The following is a 26,154-nucleotide window of genomic DNA, read 5'->3' as shown; positions in this document are numbered from 1 at the left end:
TTGCTTCGTAATTATTTGACACATTCACTCCGACGATTGCCATCAATGACCTGCATAAGCCTGGCTCATCGGGTGGCGCCCACCGAGGGAAAGCATTTGATTGTGCCATTAGACGGCCTCGATTAAACCTCGTCCATCGTCGACGGCGTGAACGTTTAGAAACATGTATTTGCGTCTGTGTGTGCGTGGTCCTGTGTGCATTTCTCTCTAACATAATCTTCATCTCCAGTATTTTTTTGTCTATCGTCACTCTACTAACTCCATCTCCAGTCTTTTGAACCCCTTTTTCAATGATCCGGAAGTCTCCATCTCCGATCTCGAAATGGCATCGGAGTACTTTTCTTGACTTCCGCTCCTTCCGACCTTTTTTTTTGCATTTTTGAGAAGCTTATGCCCTCAGAAACGATGTTCTAAAAGGATTTTCCAATATTTGATTCCGTTGGAAAGGTACAGCCAAAAGTATGAAGTCACCTTAAGGGATATGGTATTGCTGTACGAATTTAAAACGCGTTTTCTCGAAACCATGTTTTTCCAACTGGTGGTATCGATATCTCAGAAAAAATGTTAAAATGTATTATCTAAAGCGTTACATAGCCGTTTTAAGATACCTCACTTTTTAAATTTTTTATAAGCTTCTAAATAACAATTTTTCACGAAAAATTACTCACAAAAATTGCCAACATTTCGGCAATTTTTTGAATTTTCAAAAACCCCTATGTAACACTTTAGGTATTGTCCTAAAATTTCAAAATATTCATTGGAATTCGTTCTGCGACACTCCGTTGCCCCAGAAACGATACCACCAGCAAGGTACCGATTCTCAGACAGCATCTGCGCATTCAGCCGCCAATAGCGTAATAATCATTATTCGTGCACTCGAAAAATGTGAAATATATCTTCAAATTTATTTTTAACTATAACCAAAATACCCGAACACTTCCTAACATCCGAAAAAATGACAAAATTTCATTATTTTTTAGCCTCCCAGACAGACCCTTTACCAGAGCTGCATTTTTTCATCAATGTCACTGACAACTGACGAGCCACGTTAGTCACATCTTACTGACAAAAATGTTGGTCAAATGGTGACTGACGGAGTACGATGCAACAATTTGCCTGTTACTGAGCTTCGTCAATACGTTTTGACCGACCAAGTAGGCGGTAAAATTGTCAGCATCGAATTGATGATTGTCGGAGACTGCATGTTATCTTTATCGAGCAAAGGTTCGATTTTCGTTCCGGTTGTTGTTCCCGGTATTTACTGAAGTAAATACTCTGTCGAACACGCGACAACGTGTAAGAATGGTATTCAGGTAGCCCAACTTAAACAAATGCACCCTGGTAAACATGTAAACTTCCATTACATCAAGTAACATAGTATTTCCCGTCTTGACGATCATATGGCACTGACTTGCAACATGCTTTGGTCGTCAACACACTCTGACAAACTATTTAGTATCGAAGAGTGAGGAATTTGTTTTGTCGGTTTATATTTTGTTGCACGTCGTTTGGTGGTAATGTTGCAATGGTCGTCATAGTAGCCCAAATATATGCAGTGACAATGACGAATTGCAGCTCTGCCCTTAACCCAATAGGCAGTTTCCTTTATTGCTGATTATTTGGAACCAGTATCAGCAAACCTGAGGTCAAAACAAAACAAAACAAATAAAACAAAATATTCGACTTTCGTTCTTCAGTTATTTGCACTCATTATCTACATGATTATGGGTATACGGAATATCCGAGTAATTGGGAGTAGATTCACTGCAAAAAGTAGAATACCGACTTAGGACTTAGTTTGGACGACGGTTCACATATTCTAAAGGGTGTGTCACATCAAATTGCATCACGGAAAAAACGCTGTAGAAATTCGCCCAGTAGACCGATCCTTTTGAAAATTTTAGACAGTAAAATAAAAACTATTAAACAACTTTTGGCATTTTCTTTTTATTCATACTTCGAGCCCAAGCCCGTATGCTTGCACCTTCCTCTTTACCCCGTCCATAAGGTTCTGTACAACGTCAGGTTGTAGTTTTTTTTTGAACAGAAATGCATTTTCTCTTGAAGTCCGCCTCCGATTTGACAACTTTTGGGTTCTTCCGGAGGGCCTGCTTCATAATCGCCCAATATTTCTCTATTGGGCGAAGCTCCGGCGCGTTGGGCGGGCTCATTTCCTTTGGTACGAAGGTGACCCCGTTGGCTTCGTACCACTCCAACACGTCCTTTGAATAGTGGCACGAAGCGAGATCCGGCCAGAAGATGGTCGGGCCCTCGTGCTGCTTCAATAGTGGTAGTAAGCGCTTCTGTAGGCACTCCTTAAGGTAAACCTGCCCGTTTACCGTGCCGGTCAGATCGCTTGCCACACCATGTACTTTTTGGCAAACTTGGATAGTTTCTGCTTGCGAAACTCCTCCGGAACGCTGAATTTGTCCTCTGCGGAGAAGAACAACAGGCCCGGCAGCTGACGAAAGTCCGCTTTGACGTAGGTTTCGTCGTCCATTACCAGGCAATGCGGCTTCGTCAGCATTTCGGTGTACAGCTTCCGGGCTCGCGTCTTCCCCACCATGTTTTGTCTTTCGTCGCGGTTAGGAGCCTTCTGAACCTTGTATGTACGCAGGCCCTCCCGCTGCTTGGTCCGCTGGACGAATGAACATGACAAATTCAGCTTATTGGCGACATCCCGGACCGAACTTCTCGGATCACGTCTAAACTGCTTAACTACGCTCTTGTGATCTTTTTCACTGACGGAGCATCCATTTTTGCCGTTCTTCACCTTCCGGTCGATGGTTGGGTTCTCGAAGTATCGTTTTAGTACTCTGCTGACCGTGGATTAGACGATTCCCAGCATCTTACCGATGTCCCGATGTGACAACTCCGGATTCTCGAAATGAGTGCACAGGATTAATTCACGACGCTCTTTTTCGTTCGACGACATTTTTCCAAATTTACGAAAAATTGACAGTGAAGCATGGCCAACGTGATCTATACACTCTTATCCGATTATAAACGAAAGCTGAAGATATAATTCATAAAAATTAAAAATATAAAAATAAAAATATAAAAATAAAAATAAATTCACATGGAGTCTGGCGAATATGAAGGGGCAAAGATACAGTATTGTTTTCAGTTTGATCAGTTTGAGCAGTTTGAGCGTTATCGTGGTGTAAAAGCATGAATTGTTTTCTCCAGAACATTCGAAAAAATGTTATGGCATGATCAAGAATACATATCAACATCATCAACGACTTATCTGATTCTGCTTCGCCAATCGTTCAAAACGTACTTCTCACCAGGGATGCCAGGTGATTTTTCCAAATATCTTCACATGGTACGAAAAAATTTCTTCAAATGTCTCCACGATCATATCGAAGGAAACTAACATTCAAAGCTTACTTTTGAACAAAGTTTGATAGATTATTCGATGTTTATTCTAATTGGCATTGTTATATAGCGCATTTCATTAAACTTGCCTTGAGGTTTTGAAGTTTATTTCAAAAAATGTTAACAAATAATATATTTCGCAACTGCGGACTAAATTTTATGAGTTTAGAAAAGATAATTGGCTTGATATACCGATCAACGGTGAATATTGTCCCATTTCTTCCACAAAAATAGAACTGTGATAACTCAATTTGTTTAGTTCAGCTTCGAAGTTTTGGTTGTAACACAAACCATGTCCATAAAACTAATTATTGAAACGGTAAGTAACCGGAAAACCTTTGTTTTGTGAAGCGGTCGTTCGGAAGATCTAGGTTAATCTATTGTATAGTGTAGGCCCAAAGTAATGTCTAAATCATTCAAATTCTCGAGTGCAAATGGACTAGTGTCTTCAGAAGACAATATGTATTCAGACCGCTTGAAGTTCTTCAAGCACACTTTGTTATTCCATTTTTTACGCTAAATTGGATACAATTCTTCTTAAAGTGGTATTCTAGTGTAGAAGCACAAATTTAAGACGTTTTTTCGAGCTCCACAAAAATAAAACAAAGAACATTTTTACTATCCAAGATATCATTATTTGTTTGTCTATATTTTAACAATAAAACAAAAATTAGACGGAAAAAATATATAAATTGGAATAACAAGCTGATAAAGGTAGAGGCTTTAAAAAAAGTTGTGCCATGGCGTACACAATTCCAGCCCTTCTAGTTATCTGAAACAAAAAAAAATCGAACAGATTCTGACTCAGTGAAGGTGCCGCTATCGCATGAACCTCGGACAAGTCAAAAATATGTTCGACATATCGTATCCAGATGTCGACACCGTACCGTTTTGTCCTCGTGGATACATTTCCGGCTTTATTCCCGTTTCCACTTCACGGTGAAGACGAAATGAATACTAATTTGATACGGAGAAGGTCATTTTCATTCAAAATTTCTATTTAAAAGGAGTTCATTCTGCCTGAAAACTCAATATCTTTGACGCTTCACTAACTCGTAAAACGTAGTTCAATTGAGTGCAGTTAATTTCGTTTTCACCGTAATGTGGAAACGGGAATGAAGCCGTTCATTTCGTTCCCACCGCGAAGTGTATTCAAGAATAAAGCTCAATGAATTTCTATGAATTTGCAGCCATCTTACTAACCCACTCCACCATCTACATCACCCTTGTTCCTACACATTGACTGGATGTCCAATTTGTTTGATAGAACAAAACATTGAACAGAACGATCTTTTAATGCATACAACATTCACGGGAACCAAGTTGAAAGAAAGAATGCATAATACATGATTTACCTTTGTATTCGCTCGCAAAACATGCCTCTTTTATTCTTTAAATTGTATACTCGTTTTACTATTTCCACTGTTGATGACTCAGGCTAAAAAATGCTGGATAAATTTTCCATCTAATGATATATATTATAACATCATATATAACATAACATTATCGTAAGAACGATTCTGCGTAATATGCATTTGAAAACTCTTAATTTTTCGTTACATTTTCGTAGAGTGACCCCCCTATATAGAAATCAAAGACGTAGTCCTACGTCAAAAAAATCAAGGGGACTGAAATCAGACGAAGAAGCTGGTCAATCTTTGGCCGGCTAATCTTGAAATACCATCCGGAAAATAGTCCTTGAACCAGTCTTGAGTAGCCTTTAATTGATATGATGGTGTAGAATCTTATTGTAAGCAGTCTGGTTGACTTTTTTAGTGTTGGTTGTCCAGAGGAAGTATGTGGGTCTTAAAACCCATATATACTCAACAAAAATATTAGAGGAACATCTAGCGAGTCGTTATTTTTGAGTGGTTTTCGAGAAGACTATAATTTCGTAAAAAATCTGCGCAAGAATATGGGATGTACATCATTTTAAAAATTTAACCCTTTTTCACCGTTCCGGTCGTTTGTCTGCTCTTAGCCACCACAGCAAGGAAACATAATAATCTTATGCTTTATGCAACAGTGTATCAGTTCACACGATTTTTGTAAATGAATTTTAATGTCTTGTGAACTTGTTCACCAATCAAAACGGCGCGCTTATGAACAATAGATAACGGTACTCAGTATAGACAAAAGTTGTCACCCATGCTTGAGGAAAGGCTTGATGGAAAACTTCATGTTCAATCTTGTTCATCTTTCATAATCTCACAAGTTATACAGATACTGCATATGAGCTTACAAAGTTATACATCATTGCTTTTTGAGGCTGAATGATAAGGCTAATTTTATTTACTATTGATTTAGTCAGTGAACATGGTATAAGTCTACAAAAGGGTTTTTTTAAATTTATTTTCGTCTACTACACCTACACACAGCAAGATAAAAAAGTATGAGCGTAGAATATTATTAAAATATCTATACCACTAAACCTTTAAAATGATGCAAATCCCTTCTTCTAGCGCTGATTTTTAATTTTTTTTCACGATGTTGCAGTTATTCGAAAATCTCAATTTTAATATTGGGTTCAAAATTGTCATACTATGTAGGGGTAGTGGGTGCATAGTAGTCATCTTAAAGAATGTGATCTTTTCCTGCGCCCAAATACCACTTCAACACCCATTTTTCGAATAATATCGTAGTTCATGTTATTGTTGTTCAAGATAGCAAAGCCACAAAAGGGACCCTTTCAAGAGCAGAATGTGATAAGGTGTATCAACTTTAGTAAACAGTACATTTTAAGTCGTTATCCACCGCAAATCGCTTTACCTCCAAACTTCAAAATAATTTCTATGCGAAATCATCGCTGAAATTAAACAAAATATCTATCCAACTATTCTAGAATATGTAAACAGTTGTACAAACTTTTTCAGGTCAAATAATATAAATTTCACTAGAAATTCCCTAAATACGATATGCAGAAAACTACGGCCAAATGGCTATCGAGAGCGCGATTTCAGTTTTTATTCATATTTTGACATGCAACAGTTCTTCTGAAGTACAAGGTGGCTCAACAGTCATGAAAAACACCAAGCATAAGGTGACTATCAATACGGCATCTGTAGTCGATAGTTATACTACCAAACAAGTAGATGACCACTCTGCCCCCACCACCCATACATTCCTATTTATGAAGCGGTATTTCTAAGCTATTGTTCAAGCCTAGTAATTCGGCTATCAATTAAAATGTGCAGCAGATTCATTGGGTTACGGTTTTTTTAGGACAAATGGATCGAGGTAGTAGTCTGGAGTGTTTGTGCTGTCGATACAATGTGATGACGATCCGACTCAATTCGGTACGGCTATCAATTAAAATTTGTAGAAGAATGAATAATGGATAAAAATGTTGATTCCATTTCTTCAAAAAATATGATTTAAAATATTATTAAGACATGTGTTCTATCTGAGTTAAAAAAACGCAACTCAACGATTTTTTCTCAGTATCGTCCAACTGGAGATTTCATAGGAGTTGTATGTTCCTTGGTAAAGAAAAATATCTAAAGAGCAGTGAAAATGATGTCGATCTATTTAAAGTTGGGTAAATCGAGAACCTCGATGTGTTTGCGCTTGTTCTAACAAGCGTTCCAGCTGGCGACTTTAACACGTTGAACTTAATTGTTTTTGCTACGCTTTCCATTCAGCCCGCATTGAAAGCATTTTATTTATTCATTTTCGTCAAACAAATGTAGACTACATACTTATATAAAGGGTGTGCCACATCAAATTGCATCACGGAAAAAACGCTGTAGAAATTTAATTTTTAGGAATTATATCTTCAGCTTTCGCTTATAATCAGATAAGAGTGTATAGATCACGTTGACCATGCTTCACTGTCAATTTTTCGTAAATTTGGAAGAATGTCGTCGAACGAAAAAGAGCGTCGTGAATTAATCCTGCGCACTCATTTCGAGAATTCGGAGTTGTCACATCGGGACATCGGTAAGATGCTGGGAATCGTCCAATCCACAGTCAGCAGAGTACTAAAACCATACTTCGAGAACCTAACCATCGACCGGAAGGTGAAGAACGGCAAAAATGGATGCTCCGTCAGTGAAAAAGATCACAAGCGCGTAGTTAAGCAGTTTAGATGTGATCCGAGAAGTTCGGTCCGGGATGTCGCCAATAAGCTGAATTTGTCATGTTCATTCGTCCAGCGGACCAAGCAGCGGGAGGGCCTGCGTACACACAAGGTTCAGAAGGCTCCTAACCGCGACGAAAGGCAAAACATGGTGGGGAAGACGCGAGCCCGGAAGCTGTACACCGAAATACTGACGAAGGCGCATTGCCTGGTAATGGACGACGAAACCTACGTCAAAGCGGACTTTCGTCAGCTGCCGGGCCTGTTGTTCTTCTCCGCAGAGGACAAATTCAGCGTTCCGGAGGAGATTCGCAAGCAGAAACTATCCAAGTTTGCCAAAAAGTACATGGTGTGGCAAGCGATCTGCTCTTGCGGAAAGCAGAGCGCCCCCTTCGTAATGACCGGCACGGTAAACGGGCAAGTTTACCTTAAGGAGTGCCTACAGAAGCGCTTACTACCACTATTGAAGCAGCATCTGTGTGGTGTATATTCCTCCGGATCGTGTAAACGACAATATTCTTATCGAAAAGCACTTGTCGTCGCTCGACTGGATTATCTCTCTTATGGGCGCGAAGGACAGTTTGACAATCCTTGGAGATTTCAACTTGCGTGATGTGAGATGGGAGCAGAACACCCATGATTTTTATTTCCCTACATCTAACTCATCGACTGGACTCGCATCCCGTAATCTGTTGGATGCTTATCGCACTTCAAGACTCGGACAAAAGAGCGGAGTTATGAATCGTAACAACCGTATGCTTGACCTCTGCTTTGTGAGTGAGGAAATGTGTTCCAGTTGCTCCGTAATACCAGCTCCTGCTCCGCTAGTGAAAAGTTGCATACATCATCCCCCGTTGCTGGTCAGCATTGATATTTGCGTACAATGTGATTACAAAGACACGACAGAGAGCATATACTACAACTTCGACAAAGCCAACTTCGACGAGATGAACAATTTCCTCTCAAACGTTAATTGGGATGAAGAATTGGCCAATCGCGACGTCAACGACGCAGCATCAACGGTATCGTGCATCATAATCTATGCCATTGATCAATTTGTACCTAAGCGAACTAACCGTGTACCTCTTAAACCTGCATGGTCGAACTCGAAGCTTAAGCTTTTGAAGAAACGGAAAAGGGCAGCTCTTCGGGAACATGCCAAACTTCATACCGAATCCACGAAAACGCGTTATTCCAAGGCTAATTCGGACTACAGACGGTTGAACGATCAACTACATCAAGCGCACCTAAGACAGCTCCAATGTCGTCTGAAATCCAACCCTAAGAGGTTCTGGCAACACGTGAATAGTCAAAGGAAGGAAACAGGCCTCCCCTCAACCATGACTAACGGTGTAGTGAACGCTGCAACCATTCCAGATATTGCAGAATTATTTCGTAAACAGTTTAGCAGCGTTTTCAGTAACGAACGAACAAACAGCCAGGACGTAGCAGCTGCATCTCGCAACGTTCCTTTCTCATCCTTCTCAAGTGGTCCGTTTACTATTACGAGAGAAATGGTTATCTCAGCCGGGAGTCAACTGAAAAGTTCGAGGGGTTCCGGTCCTGATGGTATTCCGTCCTTGGTCCTGAAACGCTGCTTGATTGCTCTAGCAACACCTCTAGCCAATACTTTCAATCTCTCCCTGAGGTCGGGTGACTTCCCATCCTGCTGGAAGGAATCTTACGTTTTTCCGATTCACAAAAAACAGGAAGTGGGTTATATCTATGGTATAACCGCAAGGGTGACGTAGGACTATCGTTGATTTAGAGATCATTTGTATGAAGTTGAATCTGAATTCATTCTGAATGAATGAATATTTGGAGAACTTCGAAAACGAGAGCGTTACGTTGGAGGCACAAGGTTTTATGCATCCAATATTGGATACGGAAATATCCTACTGATGGGGAAGAATAATCTTCAGAAGCTATCCTGTTGATTGCGATTGATTGAAAAATCACAAAACCTAATGTATTTGGTCACAGTGTTACATAGATAGAAAACATTCAAATAAACTCTTTCACATGAATGTAATTTTAAATTCCCAGAGGAACTGGCAGATTATTTTCAGTAACGATTAAATATTTCCACATTTTCCTCGATACTGGAAGCCCACCAGTGGTTAATGCTAACTCGATAACCATCTGTTAATAGCACTTGATTGAAACATATTTGGTCACAGTGTTACATGGATAGAAAACATTCAAATAAACTCTTTCACATGAATGTATTTTTAAATTCCTAGAGGAACTGGCAGATTATTTTCCGGATCTTTCTCGATCCAAACGGAAAGAATTCCGTGCGTGTATGTGTGTGTGTGTGTAGCGGCTGCTTCGAGATCTTCCCGGGGAACCGTTTGTAGCATCACTCTCCTCCTGATGGATTCCCTTCTGGCCTAAGGTGCACAAACAGGCTCTTGGTGACACCGTTCATCCGCGCTTTCATGATAAATGAAGAGCTTCACCACAACAGCGACAACATGCTCCAATCGCTGTTCAATTAGAACTGAGTGGATTTCCGAGCGGCGCTCGCTTATATACCGATTGGTGATTGCAAATTGAAAGCAAATTTAAGACTATTGAAACAAGTTTATGGATCAGAAAGTAACAAGTATAGAACGCGTAGACATTTTATCTTTCGAATGAAGTGTTTATCATACCATTTCGTTCAGCTGTTTAGGAGCTATTAACACTCAAAATCTCGGTCTCCGGCGTAACGCTTTCGTTTTCGAAACTTTGATTTTACACCCCGGTATAGAAATGAAAGACGTAGTCCTACGTCAAAAGGGTTGCAAAAGGACTGTATCGAACTATCGTGGAATAGCCGCTTTAAGTGCTACGTCGAAACTTCTCGAGCTAATTATTCTCGAAGAATTGGTTCAAAACTTCGCTCACTGCATTTCGATGGACCAGCATGGTTTCATGTCCAAGCGCTCAACGACTACCAATTTCGTACAGTTCACTTCCTACATCATCCGTGAAATTGAGCAAGGCCATCAAGTAGATGCTATATATACAGACCTCTCTGCAGCATTCGATAAAATGAATCACGACATTGCTTTGGCTAAGTATGACAGGTTAGGTGTTCAGAACGACCTGCTTGCTTGGCTTTCTTCTTATTTGACTGGTCGAAGCATGTCTGTCAAAATTGCGGACTATGTTGCTCCTTCCTTCCCCGTGACATCTGGCGTTCCTCAAGGCAGCCATCTAGGGCCATTCCTGTTTCTGCTGTATATGAATGACGTCAACTACATTCTGAAATGCCGCAAGTCGTCGTACGCCGACGACCTCAAGTTGTATCTCGTGATACGGAAACCAAGCGATGCTGTTTTTCTACAGCTGCAATTAGAAACTTTCGCCGAGTGGTGCCAACTAAACCGCATGTCACTCAATGCATCGAAATGCTCTATAATTTCATTCGGTAGACAACGTGCATTGATTCAACACAACTATGTTCTATCGGGGATAAGCTTGAAACGGGAATCGACGGTCAAGGATCTTGGATTACTACTTGATTCCAAGCTTACATTCAAGGACCACGTCGCCTACGTGGTGTCGAAAGCTTCATCTCAACTCGGGTTCATGTTCCGCTTCGCCAAAGAATTCAAGGATATATATTGCCTTAAGGCTTTGTACTGTTCTTTGGTTCGACCAATACTGGAATATTCGGCTGTAGTGTGGTGCCCATACTACCAAAACGAGGTGAACCGCATCGAAGCAATCCAACGAAAGTTTATCCGTTTCGCTCTGAGGCATCTTCCTTGGAATGACGTCCACAACTTGCCCAGCTACAAAAGTCGTTGCATGTTAATACACTTGGAATCACTTGGGCCGAGACGTAACATCACGATGGCATGCTTCATTGGTGACCTGCTTCAAGGTAACATCGACTGTACTTCGCTGTTAAGCTGTCTTAACATAAACATCTGCCGCCGTAATTTACGCTCTCACGTTTTCTTATGCTTCCATCCCTCGCGAACAAATTATGGATTTAACGAGCCCATGCGAAGGATGTGCCGTGTCTTCAACAGATACTACGATGTATTTGACTTTAATGTTTCACGTTGTAGAAATAAGAGTTGTTTCCGTAGAGTTTTTAATTAATATGAGTAGTGTCATAATTTTCATGTCATTGGGATAACCATTGTATCTGTTGGCAAATGAATAAATATAAATATGAGCACGAAGGCCCGACCATCTTCTGGCCGGATCTCGCTTCGTGCCACTATTCAAAGGACGTGTTGGAGTGGTACGAAGCCAACGGGGTCACCTTCGTGCCAAAGGAAATGAACCCGCCCAACGCGCCGGAGCTTCGCCCAATAGAGAAATATTGGGCGATTATGAAGCAGGCCCTCCGGAAGAACCCAAAAGTTGTCAAATCGGAGGCGGACTTCAAGAGAAAATGGATTTCTGTTCAAAAAAAACTACAACCTGACGTTGTACAGAACCTTATGGACGGGGTAAAGAGGAAGGTGCGAGCATACGGGCTTGGGCTCGAAGTATGAATAAAAAGAAAATGCCAAAAGTTGTTCAATAGTTTTTATTTTACTGTCTAAAATTTTAAAAAGGATCGGTCTACTGGGCGAATTTCTACAGCGTTTTTTCCGTGATGCAATTTTATGTGACACACCCTTTATTATATAATGTTACAATGTTTTCTTAGGTTTAATATTATTTTTGCGGTACATGTTTCTTTTTAGCTGTTTCTTATTCATTGTTGTGTCAATTATTTCGCAGTGCTGATTGTATATACGCATCATGCGATTGATAGGGGCGTTATTTGCATTATTTGTTCTGGATGTTTTGGTTAGAAACAAATTTCGTGTTCTTAGTTTACGCCCAGGTACATAGAAATTTAGTTTTTCTAGTAATTCAGCTGACTGTACTCGTTGCGAAATTAGGTCATTAACAAAAGAAAGCATTGAAAATTCACGGCGTTCTTTTGATGTTTGGATGTTTATGAGCATGCAGCGTGCTTCATATGAAGGAAGTGGAAATGAGGTCCAGTTGTGTTTACGAAGTGCAAATAGAAGAAACTGTTTCTGGACTGACTCAATGCGTTCTTCATGTACGACCATACGACGCGTAGATCTTTAACTATTTCACATTTTTCTACATTTTTATTTCCAAGACATATTACAATATTTGGTACATGTTTTTTTCTGCTAAATGTTATAGAGTTGCACTTTTTCACATTCAGTTTTAGTAGATTTTTATCACACCAAGTATGGAATACATGTATTTCGTTTCGAAATGCTTCGATGTCGTTTTCATTTCCAATTTCCGCGAAAAGCTTCATGTCATCGACATACACAAGTACATTGATACGCTTGAGAACGAAGGAGATGTCATTAACGTACAAAATGAAAAGAAGAGGACCAAGATGAGAGCCTTGTGGGACTCCCGAAGTGACTTTTCTTCTTCTTTAATGGCGTTAACGTTCCCTGTGGAACTTTTGCCGTCTCAACGTGTTCATTAACTAGCGTCATTCATTAATACTTGGTTGAGATTTCGATGCCGAATAACACGCCTTAAATGTACTCTGGAGTGGCAAGCTCTAGAATACGCGTGACCACAGTGCAAGCCGGAAGAATTTTCTTTGACGAAAAATCCCCCGGCCAGAACGGGAATCGAACCCGAACACCCGGCATGATAGTGTGGGACGCTAACCACTCGGCCACGGGCGAAGTGACTTTTACTGGATTTGAAAGAGAATTTTGAAAGTGAACAATTTGTTCACGGTTTGTTAGATAAGAATTGAGCCAGTTTAAGGATCTTTGTTCCATTCCAATTTTCTGCAATTTGAAGAGTAGTAATGGAATGTCGATGCGGTCAAATGCTTTACTGAAGTCAGTGTAAAGAGCTTCTACGTGTTTGCCATTTTCCATTGCATTCAAAATAAAAGTCACAAAAGCCAACAGATTAGTTGCAGTTGAACGGCCTTTGAAGAAGCCATGTTGCATATACGTAATTCTATTCTTCACTTGTTGGAAGACCTTTTCGTTGACTATTGCTTCGAATAGTTTAGGAATGCAAGAGATAATGGCAATTCCACGATAATGACGTACGTCAGATTTAGTGCCTGATTTAAAGATAGGTACCAAAAAGATTGTTTCCATTTTTCTGGGAATATTTCAGTTTGTAGTGACATATTGAAAATGCAATGTAAGGGAAGGGTGAGTTCCTCAGCCAGGTTCTTCAGGAATATAGGTGCTATTCCGTCAGGTCCTGGTCCTTTTGTTCCGTCTAATTTTGTTAGTGCATGACATATTTCCTGTTGTGAAAGATAGTTCACCGATATGTCATTTGGATATTCCGGTAAAAATGAAAAGTAGTTCCGATCGCGATTTTCTTCGGAAAATGTGGTATATACTTCCTGAAAGAAATTTGCAAAGAGATTACAAATTTAGTTCGAAGAATTCCTCACATCCTCATCGAGATGAATCTGCGATGGGAAGTTATTGCTTTTGAGCCTAGACTTTACGTAATTAAAGAATTTCTTCAGGCATGATTTGACTTCAGTTTCGACCTTTCTATTGTACTCTTCGTGTGCACTTTTAATTGCAAAACTTAATTCTTGGAAAATATTTTGATATTCCAGCAAATTTTGATGACTTTTGTCTATTTTGTATTTTTTATGTGCTTTTTGTTTTTTATTCTTTAGATTTCTTATTTGAACGTTAAACCAAATAGGATATTTGCTGGTTGAATTTCTTCGTCTTCTTTTCTTCGGCACAATATCAGTGTCGGTCCCCGCTTTCAAAAATAATTATTGTATAAAAAGAAAATAGTCAGAAATTCGACTAGAAAGGAGACATATTTCGTAAAACATCCGAAACAAACAATTTCCGATACGATCGACAAACAGATCGTATGTGAAGTGTACGTATTAGACGTAGTAGCCAGAATAACAAACAAAGATGGTCAATTGAAGGCCCTGAGTTATGATCTCATGATCGTTCGCTTAGTAGCGGACACGCAACCAATTAGGCCACGAAGGCCTCCAAAAAACCCATATTGATTTTGTTTTGTTTATCCATATCCTCGCCACCAGATTCAACAGTCGTTCATTTCAACATAACCGACCACATTCCGGGCCGTCACATCGCCCTGGAATCGCAAATAAATCTTCTCCGACCACGATTGGAATTATGGTTCTGCGTTAATCGACCAGCCATCGGTTGTGACGAAACCAATGTCGATGATAATGCTGCTGGTGGTGGAATTAGGAGAGCAGCCGAATCAACTGTGGCAAGCGACCAAATCCAAACCTACTGCAGAAGTTTCCCCACCAGAATGACGCCATTATTATCCACGGGATTACCACCAACACCACCATCAGCAACATCAGGGGAAACAACGGATCAGAACCAACAGACGGGGTGCCGGTGCGGATCTGATACCACAAATGTCATTAGCGGTGGAACGGAACATCATCGCCATCATCATCAACTTCACCAGAATCATCATCATCACAGCAATCTGGAGCTGAAGTTTTATTTCAAGCATAACTCATTTTTATTTCAGGTGATTACGACAAAGGTTTTGGCTTTCGTCCTCGTGCTCGACGCTTTTGGTTTAGAGTGTGATAAAAACTAGTGAGAATGGTAATTGCTTGCAGGCCTCCAAGTTGTCGCTCATGCTTCCTCCCTCTAGGTTTTACCATGGATTATTGGTTGAAATATTTGCTACCGCTTCACCTTTGATATTAGAAGAAAAAATCGCTTCATGAACTTTTTGTCAGCATTTGTAATATAATACACCAGGCTTTTAGTCCCGTTACAAATTGTGAAAAACATGAACTGATTTTCCACGGAAAATGGCACTTCAAAGAATATTCCCGTCTTGTCGCTTTCGAAAGAACTGTTGGAGTTAACATGGTCATGCGGATACGCAACCTAGGAACAGGATCAAAAGGAGACACGAAATGTATATTTTAGATCTTCTTTCTACGAGCAAGCAACTAACGGGAAATCCTCCGAGTGGAATTTAAAATTTAATTTACTAAAACTTTTTCACTCGCGGGTTTTTGCTCTGTTGCATTTTTGAGTTCACAGTGCAAGATGATTCCGCTTCTATTTTTTTGCTTGAGCTTCCGGCTGGGTAGAGACGAAGGTGAAGTCACAGTGTGTTTGAAGGTATGAAAGCGTGTCGGCTGGAATGGATTCCAGTTGACGCGAAATAAAATGTTTGTGCAACGTATAGTTTGTGTTCGCAGCGAGGATGCTTCTTGCTTCAGGTTGTACATTTTTTATTCTGTTTGTTCAGGCATATTGCTAAGAGGAACATGTCACGAGTCAACCGTGAGCTGCTCGTAGCTCGGTAGGGAGGAAGTATGTAAATGCAAAATCGTTGCACTTTTCTGTTCGGTAATAGAGACTATTTGTCTTGGCTTCAGAACCTGAAGTAAACTGCCGGCTCAAGCATTTCACTAGTCATCCTACGAGCAGTTAGAAAAGTAGTATACGTGAATTGCTCGTTTATGGCGTTCTTTCCTTCTTTACGTTTTCCCATCTGCTCCAATTTATTCTTATTCATTCATTTTTTTCATTTATAGTTCTCGGCGAAATCCTAAACAGAAATCGAGAATCGGTGTCATTGCATGAAATGTGTAATGCTAACACCCGCATATATGAAATTATTATTTCATTAAATGTATTATTTAATAATTATTTGAGATAGTCCATCAAATTAGTTAAGCTCTTCAATATTTCGAATTACTCATACGAAAAGTTGCTTTTATGAAGAATACGAAATAATACGGAAATGAGATGATTTCAAGTGCAGTAATGGAGGTTATATTTCGATTAGGTTCATTCCCGTTCAGGACTGGTTTTTTTTACCAAGAAAACATCTTCCGATCTGTACTGGTACACAAATATTCTCGAACTTGTTGCTCTGAATAAAATTAAGGTGTATTATTCGGCAAAAAAAATTTCATGGCAACTACACCCAAAATAGCGTTGCTAGGAAGCATTTCGGCTTTTTACGTTCTAGTTTTTCTATAGAGTGCTTCAATTTTGCTCAAAATTGCAGGGATTGGCCACCAGCCAAAAAATTAGACCCATTTTTTATTATTTGCCCATTAGAGTGTCTTAAAACAAAGGGCAAGTGGAAAGCGACTTTGACGGTTTTTTTTCCGGATACCAGCGGGACCATATCATCTGAAACCACTTTTGTGTAGTTTCGCAGTGATCAAGTCGATTGTCCGGAACCTCCTTCAAATCGGCTTCGGGAACAGCTTGTAGATTACTTCCAGTCAAAAAATGCCCTGAAGTAAGAACATCGAGATCGGAAGGATCGGTTGACATCGGGGTGAGTGGACGTGAATTTAGGCACATTTCCACTTGTGCTAACAGTGTGAGCATGTCCTCGTATCGGCTGTTGACGTTGTTTAGCACTTTTAGCATGTGCGTTTTTGCTGACTTTACGGCAGCCTCTCACAGGCCCCCAAAATGTGGCGCCCGGGGAGGGATGAATTTCCAGCGGATTTCATTCTCCGAACATCAATTGAAAATATGATGGCGTTCTCCTTCTCCAATCTTCAGCATGCGATAGACTTCGTTTAAAGGATGTGAAGCTCCCTTAAATGTGGTAGCATTGTCGGAGTTAATTTCGACGATTTTACCACGACGTGCGACGAATCTTCGAAGGGTTGCCAGGAACGCTACTGTGGATAAGTCGCTTACGAGTTTTATAGGAACCGCTCTGGCCGAGAAACAAAAGATGATAGTGACAGAAACTTTGGTGAGACCATGTTTCCTTACTGCGGATTTAACGAAAAATGGTCTGCAGTAATCCACTCCACATATGGAAAAAGGTCGAGTTGGTGAGACTCGTGACGCTGGAAGATCTTCTATGCTTTGCTGCACCAATGTGGGCTTGCTTCGAAAGCAAGTGTGGCAATGGTGAGACGAATTTTGTATGATTTCTACCGCCCAGAATCCAGTATTTCTGGCGGAGTGTGGCTAGCAGGAGTTGAGGACTTGCGTGCAGTAGCTTGAGATGGAAATGTCAGGCTAACAGAACAGTGAGTGGGTGCTTCGCAGATAGAACGATTGGGTGTTTGATGTTGTTTGGCAACGCGGCATTCTGTAACCGGCCACCAACGCGAATAATGCCGATCGGGTCAACGAATGGTTTCAGAAATCTAAGCGGTGATGAGTTCGAGACACGATTTTTCTCTTGCAGATTGTTGATTTCTTCGGGGAAATTTTCTTGTTGCGCCAGATGGCATAATTTAATTTCAGCTTGATTGAGTTCATCGGTGTTTAACGGAAGTATATTTGCTGTTTCGGTGTAGACGCTTGGTTTCTCATATGAATCAGGACTGGAACGATGCAATGAACCAAGTTTGCGAAGACGATGCAAATATCGCATGCAGAATGCGACAACACGGCGCTGCTTTCCAAACGATGAGTAGCGTGCGAATAAATAATTGCACCAATCAAGGACGATCGCACTCACTGCGATGACAGGAATTTTGCGTTGTTCTGATGATGCGCTAGCGGATTCTTCTGACGGTATAACTTGCTGCGGCCATGAATTTGTTGATCTCGACAACCACGGTGGACCATTCCACCAACGTTCGCAGTTCATAGTACAGGGTTTTCCATTTCGGGCTTCCGAAAGTATACAGCCCTGCGCTGACAACCGTTTGACATAGCTGTCAACCAAAGCGTCATATCGTTAGTTGAATGTCTGCCATTTTACAATATGGATCGTTTTAGCATCGCACAACGTGTTAATTTTATTAAATTATACTATAAAAATGATGAAAACCCGGCAAATGTTTTTCGAGCATTACGGACGGATTTTGGACGTCATGGACGGCCTACAGAGCACACAATCACTAATGTAGTGCGTAAATTCGAACAAACTGGATCCGTAGCGGATATTGTGAAACCTGTGCATCATCGTAATGTGCGTTCGGCCGAAAATATTGCTGCTGTTGCTGCCAGTGTGGAGAATGACCCGAATGTTTCGATTCCACGGCGTGCTCAGCAATTGGGCTTGTCAAACACATCATTGTGGCGAATTTTGCTTTTGGACTTGCACCTACATCCATATAAAGTCCAACTGGTACAAAAATTAGAGCGTGGTGACCATGGAATGCGTCGGGCATACGTCGATTGGGCGAACGAACAACAGCAGCAAAATGCTGAATTTTCGCATCAAATTTTCTTCAGCGATGAGGCACATTTTGAGCTCGGTGGCTATGTGAACACCCAAAATTTCCGTATATGGGGCTCAGAAAATTCATACGTGATTGTTGAGAGGCCATTGCATCCGCCAAAAGTCACTGTTTGGTGCGCATTATGGTCTGGTGAAGTCATCAGGCCGTATTTCTTAGAAAATGAGGACGGCGAGACGGTAACTGTGAATGGTGAGCGTATGGCCGCATGTTAACCGATTTTTTTTGCCACAAATTGAAGATATGGATACGGATGACATGTGGTTTCAGCAGGACGGCGCCACGTGCCACACAACACGACCGAACATGGCCATATTGCGAACGAAATTTGAGGGACGCATAATTTCGCGTTTTGGTGATGCCAATTGGCCGTCCAGATCATGCGATTTGAACCCGCTAGACTTTTTTTTGTGGGGTTATACGAAAGGCCGTGTCTATGCCAACTCTCCGCAAACTCTTGAACATTTGAAAGACAACATTCGTGAAGTTATGACCGAAATACCGCCCCATATGTGCCGAAAAGTCATCGAAAATTACCTGTTCCGGATCAAGGTGTGCGAGGAAGCCCTAGGTGGACATTTGAATGATGTTGTATTTCACACATAATGGCATAAACCAAACTTTAATTTGAAATAAAAGTTTCATCGAAATTCGAATTCTTAGTGTGTTTTATTTCAATTTACTTTCGGTGTTTTATTTCAATTTACTTTCGGAAGTTGGAAAACCCTGTATTTACTGCATTTAATCCACGGAAATGTCATCGGCAGGATTATCTATGCCAGGAACATGTCGCCAATTATTTACATCTGTTAAATGCTGGATTTGAGACACTCGAGTGACCACAAAAGACTTCCAGCGACTTGGTGACGCGCGCAACCACTAAAGAACCGTTGTTGAATCGGTCCAAAAGAATATTGCTGCATGTAAATTGATGGCGGATTGTATCTTCTCGAAGAGTTGCGTAGCTAAACGTGCTGCACAGAGCTCTAATCGGGCGATTGACTGGTGGGTGGCAAGCGGTGCAACCTTTGTGTGTAACGTATTGTGAAATTTTCTCCAATATTCTTGCATTCTCTGGAAGCGGATCATCCCATTCACAGATTTGGCCATCCGCCTTTAACGCCCACAAACGCTGCATAAATAATTTGGCCATCGTGATTGTCGGGCTCACGATACCAAGGGGATCGAAAATCTGAGCGATGTAAGACATTACCTTGCGTTTTGTTAGAACTGCTGCTGGGGGAGGCAGCTGAACCTTTAATATTTAATTGCAGAATTTCGATTGAGACGTCGTTCCAGGCTCAGGAAGCGGCGTTCAGCAATTTCTCGAAAATTTCCAAGAATTATCTCTAGATTATAATTCCTTGAAAGCCGTACGATATGCCTACCCGTTGAACTGCAGGTTGTGGTTGCCTTATAGAACTCTTCACGCATGTTCTCTTCTTCAGAATGTGTTGAACTCGATGAAATATTCTCAATCTCCCAAAATTTTTGAAGGGTTGATTCTAGACGTTCCGTTGCAGTGGAAAGATTGCAAATTTTCGGAATACATTCAATTCTGTTTGGTGTCGAACCTGACACTGCCCATCCAAATGGAGTTTCTGTCAACCACGGACGATTTTTTCCAAGATTTATTTTTCGACCTGAGTGTAGCTCCCAATACGCCTCAGATCCGATAACCAAAACAATTTTCGAGGAATATGAAAATGTGAATCGGCAAGTGTAATATGCGGTAATTTCCATCGGGAGATATCGATTGACATTGTTGGCAGTTCTGCCGACGGTTGTCTCAGTATAAGGAACTCGAGTCTGGTTGAAGAATAGTTGTGGTAATTGCACTTCTAACTCGTTGCGTGGAGAGACCAATTCCTGCCACTGAAATATCTGTTTTGGTACGACGATTGCATAAAATGTTTGCCAACTGATTTGACATGAAATTGCTCATAGAGGCAGAATCGAGGAGAGCTCTAGCCTTTTATTCTTTGCCGTAGTCATCGATAACGTTGAGAATAACTGTTTCCAATGAAAACCATATTGCATGCATTTTGGACAATCATACTACCTTGCTGAGATGAGCTTGGACGTGGAACCGAGGTGGATGGCAATGGTTGTGGCTCAGGTCTTGGTAATGTTAATGTTGAATTCGCGGATGGTTTTAATGATTCAGTATCGTGTAGCAAAGAGCGATGACGATCATGACAAGTACGGCATGTATATTTGGAAATACATTTTTTCATTTGATGACCTACACTCAAGCAATTCCAACACAATTTCTTTTGTGTGACAAACTCCTTGCGCTGGCGAACGTTGTTTTATGAACTTTTATTAAAAATTATGAAATTAACTACATTGAAATTTTTCGAGCGTCATCTGGGACTATCTGGAAAGAGTGCTTCCTTGGAATTATTGGAGTTACATTTTTTTTTATCTGTATTATAGTGATTTTCAACTCAATTTGGCTGGTTCGTCACTTGTTCTCAAGTGTTTCAATATTTATTAACATACAACGAGCTTCATGTGGGGGAAGGGGATATGTTGTCCAGCCTAGCTTTCTCAGGGCAAATAATAAAAATTGTTTTTGTACTGATTCTATTCGATTGGAGTGCAGTTCTTGATAGGGTGCCCATACAACACTGCAATATTCTAAAATAGATCTAACAAAACTTATATACAATGTTTTTATTGTGTATGGATCACTGAAATTGTAACTAAATCTTTTTATGAAACCGAGCATACTATTTGCTTTATTGATCATTGTATTGTAATGTTCGCCAAAAGTGAGTTTCGAATCAAGAATTATACCTAAATCTCTAATTTTGACGCATCTCTCTACAGTTTCAAATCCTAGAGAACATATGAAGTCATAAGTTTCATGTCTTCGAGTATACGATATAATATTACATTTTTTCACATTAATATCTAAAAGACTTTTCACGCACCATTCGAAGAAAACATCTACTTCTTGTTGGAAAATCTCAAGATCACTACATTTGGTTACTTCCATGTACAATTTCATATCATCAGCATATATTAGAATGTTGAGGTTAGTTAATACTAGTGACACATCATTTACGAATAGGATAAAAAGTAAAGGGCCTAAGTGAGAACCTTGTGGAACTCCGGATGTGACATACACTGGACTAGAGATTTTTCCTCTAAAGCGAACAAACTGCGTTCTATTGGTGAGGTAAGATTCTACCCACTTCAATAGAGTTCCAGTTACTCCCATACGTTGGAGCTTGAAAATAACCATTGGAATATCAACTCTGTCGAAAGCCTTGCTGAAGTCTGTATAAAGAGTCTCGACAACGTTGCCTCTATCCATTACCGCAAGAGAATAGGATACAAATTCTAACAGATTTGTGGCAGTGGTTCTTCCTTTATAAAAACCATGTTGATTCGGTGAAATATAATGTTTTAACTGATTGAACATTTTAGTATTGACAATGGATTCAAATAATTTGGGAATGCAAGATAATATGGCGATGCGACGATAGTTACTTATGTCAGAACGGTCACCAGATTTGAATATGGGTAGTAGGAATGATTTTTTCCAGACAGAAGGAAATATTGCGAATTTTAGCGATAAATTGAAAAGCAAGGACAAAGGATGAACGAAAGCCGATACCAACTTTTTCAACAACATTGGAGGGATACCATCCGGCCCGGGACCTTTAGATGAATCTAGATCCTCCAGCGCGACAAGAAGTTCGTTAGCGGTAATATTATCAGTTGAGACCGAGTTTGCACATTCGGGTAAAAACGAAAAATAATCGTAATCTCGAACCACGATATTTGTTGTGTATTTGTAAACGGGCGAATTGATTACTAATATCACTATCATTTGATCCAACGTATTCTCCAAATTTCATACTTGATGGGAAATTATTAGATTTCATCTTATCGCTGGCAAAATTGAAAAATTTCTTAGGATCGGATTTAATATTATTTTCTATCCTTGTAATATAGCTTTCATAATGTAGTGATATTTTCGTATCAAGGTTTTTACAAATATCTTTGTATATTGTTAAGTTATCCAAAGTTTGGTTTGCTTTGTATCTTTTATGAGCTTTTTGTTTTTTGTTTTTGAGATTTTTAATATCACGGGTGAACCATACTGGTTTTTTTCAATTTGTATTATGTTTTTTCTTTCTTGTTGGAACATGTTCGCTTATGATTCTATACAGATTATCATCAAAACAGCTTTGTCTATGTTCCTTTCATCTTTAAGTAGAAATGAAATTTATATCATTAAGCTTACAATTAATTTGCTCGTAGTCTGCTATTTTGAAATCAAAATTTATCTCAAATTCGCAATCGGCGGGGCGTGTACTTGTGCTATCGATAAATAAAGAGTATTCTATAGCGGTGTGGAATTTTTCATTTTTCAAAAGAGGACATTCAGCTTTCGAAACATGGAAATCTTCTGTGCAATTAGTAAACAACAAGTCTAGGAAACAATTTAGTTCATTTGAAATAGAATTGATTTGACATAGACCTAGTTGACTTGTTTTATCGAAAATAAGTTGCAATGTCTCACTTTCGCCTACAATCGGGAGTAAGATTGATTCGTTCTCCTCGTCTACAATGAAATCAATTGTATTTTGATTGAAGTCCCCGTAAATATGGATTTTAATTTTAGGGTCGAGTTCATCAACAAATGACTCTACAATATTTAAAAATTTCTCATAAGAATGTTTTTTGGCAAAATTAGGAGGGAAATAGATAGATACAAAAACATGTGTTTGGCCATTAATACATACTTTACCCCACACATCATCAAATTCTTTATGTTGTTCACTAGGAATACGAACTGCGTTTAACAGGGCATTAACAGCAATGAGTACACCACCCCCCGATTTTTTATCACACAATGACAAATCTCGATCACACCTAAACACCGTAAAATTGCTACCAAATAATTCTTCACTTTTCGCTGTGTCGTTCCAACTGGTTTCAGTGGCCAGTATAACATTGTACAGGCAAGCATCAACTGCTTTATATATTTGTTTCATTTTCGCCGCACTACGCATTCTATTGAAATTTTGACAATAAATAATTATTTCAAGTAGACCTTCATCCGAAGAATGCGTCAGTGGTGGTGAAAACTCGAGCAACCGTTATTGGTCGTACAGCAGCATGGAATGCACCTGTTAGACGATGAATGTAGCTGCGTTGTGTGTGGAGGTTGATGGTCCACAGGATATGGGTTAAGCACCTCTCCTCTTTGTGAGTTGATCATTCGTGGATTCGTTTCGGGTGGCCTAGAGAACTGATGTTTAGCCGCTGCCAAGAGTACTCTGTCCGGTGGTAGAAGCACGGTATTGTTTTTCGTTTGATGATTGTTGATGATGTTCCTGCGTTGATTATTGTTCCTGCTACTGGATTCGTTACTATTAAATCGAATGTTGTTCATGTTGAATGTACTGTCATATCTGTTTGGGTTATGATCGCCAGCCTGGATTTGCTGTATTTCGTTCTACACTTGCGCTCAGTTCTTCTGCCAAGCTGGGACTCGATTCAGGTCGATTCACATACATTATTGAAAAAATCCGCTTGAATTTGTATTCTTCCAGAATGGGACTTTTATTTGGTGCACAAATGTTACATTACGGATTTATAATATGTGTCGAATGGTGTACTACTGGCATCATGTTTTCAGTTGAGAGCACATGTATTTGAAAGGTATGACTCCGGAACGTAGTAATGTTCATTTGATTGAAGTGTAAACGATAAATATTGTTATCGCATTGAAAATTTCGAAATCCGTACCGGGAATATGCCACCTGAAGAAAGTTTTATTGCATTTTTATGAAAAAAAGTACAGCTAATCTCTTGTTTTTTGAAGGGCGATGGAAGCGGTATGTGTAGAAGTAGTTTAAATAAATAAAAAGCAATGTTTTGGATTATAATAGACATGGAAAGACACCGAAAAAATAAAGGCTAAATGAGAGGCATCTACCGTCTAAAACTATCACTGGCGAACAGTACCGACTAGAATTATTGCGTTATAACAGAAGAGGAAAACGACCGGAATAGGTGAATGGACATACCAGAATCTCACAGCATTACAGCGCCTGACCGGATGTTGATTGATTTGTCGAAAATGATCAAACAAGTGAACTAGAAGGTTCTACCTCACCCATCGTATTTCCCAGACATTGCTCCCACAGATTACAATTTGTTTCGGTCCATGGCGTTGGTCCTTTCTGAAGAGCGATTCGGATCTCATGAAGTAATTAAAATCGCTCCAAAACATCCAGACCTGTACCACCATGGTAACCGTATATTGCCTAAAAGATGTGTCAAGCTTGTTGCTTCCGATGGAGCATACATAGAATAGATTAGCAGTAAGTTTCATGGTCCAAACGTTTGCATTTTTCATAAAAAAACGGCAAATTATACTTGTACACCTACTGAAAAACAACAACATTTCCAAATTGGGATTGAGATTGTGTTTCATCAGCTAGGAAAGTAGTTCGTATGCTAGTGCAAATCAGAGTAGAAGTATTCACTGTTGTTTGGCTCACTTATGATGATTTGTTTCGAACACCGGAACTTGTTTTTCATTTTCAGTCTACTCTTGGAATGATGATGCGACACATGTTAAAGCGAAACTTCCGACGATCCCTTAGACACTTGGAACTCATTCTGAACGAAATTCAGTGCCACAGCTTTATTTATTAGTTGTTTTTAATATTAATTACAACATTCTACTGAACAATAGAAATAAACACTTTGCATTTTTGTTATTTTTATCTTCGTATCCATTCTGCCAGGGGATTCTCCGTGGGTTGCTGGAACTTGGGTAGTATTTTGGTCGTAGTCACGTTGAAAAGATTCTGGATCAAACCAAACGCAACCTGGAATGGGTGAACTGTTAAAAAACTGTTTCCACCGAGAAAAAACGCCATCGAACTTTCAGTAAATTTGCCAAACCTTCACCAACCGATGAGGAGTCCATTATCAAACTGGTTATTTGCTCATCTCTCAAAATTATTACTCACGGTACGTGTGGGAAGTTGATTGATAACCATCGGTTCGGGGTAATTAAGTCATGTTACGGTCAATGGACGGGAAGATATGCAATACCGCAGCAGTTTCCATTAAAATGTTGAATAAAACAGATGCTTCACACGATTCAAAATATTGCCGCTCATTCGAAATCAAATATCACACTTCTCCAAAAAGTTATTCCAGAAAGACAAAAATTTATCGTTTACCCTTTATACCAAAATTAGTACGATTTCGAATAGCAGGCAAAAAACAAAACGATCAAGCAAAGCGAAGTGTCCGACTCTATTCCAACTGCATCACTGACAACAAAAGATGGTTTTCAACCATATCAACCTTGACTTGGTTTTAGTTATGGTTGATTGTCTTGCTTGTGGAAGATTTGTTCACGGGAGTGTTTCAATGAATGGTTTCAATAAAAGATAAACAAAATGACCAATTCCAGGCCAACTTACTTCAACAAACGCATAAGAAAAATCACTATAGTGGC

At 39.8% G+C, this 26,154-nt stretch overlaps 1 protein-coding gene across 1 annotated transcript in view; it reads left to right on the top strand.

The window, feature by feature from the left end:
* The window catches only part of LOC129764578 (uncharacterized), a 64,015-nt gene that overhangs the window by 12,054 nt on the left and 25,807 nt on the right, over nucleotides 1–26,154 (top strand). The window contains exon 4 of the mRNA XM_055763786.1: nucleotides 14,511–14,983. Coding sequence (XP_055619761.1) covers nucleotides 14,511–14,983 — 473 coding nt within the window. The remainder of the gene's footprint in view (nucleotides 1–14,510; nucleotides 14,984–26,154) is intronic.

This window comes from Toxorhynchites rutilus, chromosome 2 (assembly GCF_029784135.1).
Source record: "Toxorhynchites rutilus septentrionalis strain SRP chromosome 2, ASM2978413v1, whole genome shotgun sequence".
NCBI classification, from domain to species: Eukaryota; Metazoa; Arthropoda; class Insecta; order Diptera; family Culicidae; genus Toxorhynchites; species Toxorhynchites rutilus.
This window is presented reverse-complemented; position numbering and strand designations above follow the sequence as displayed.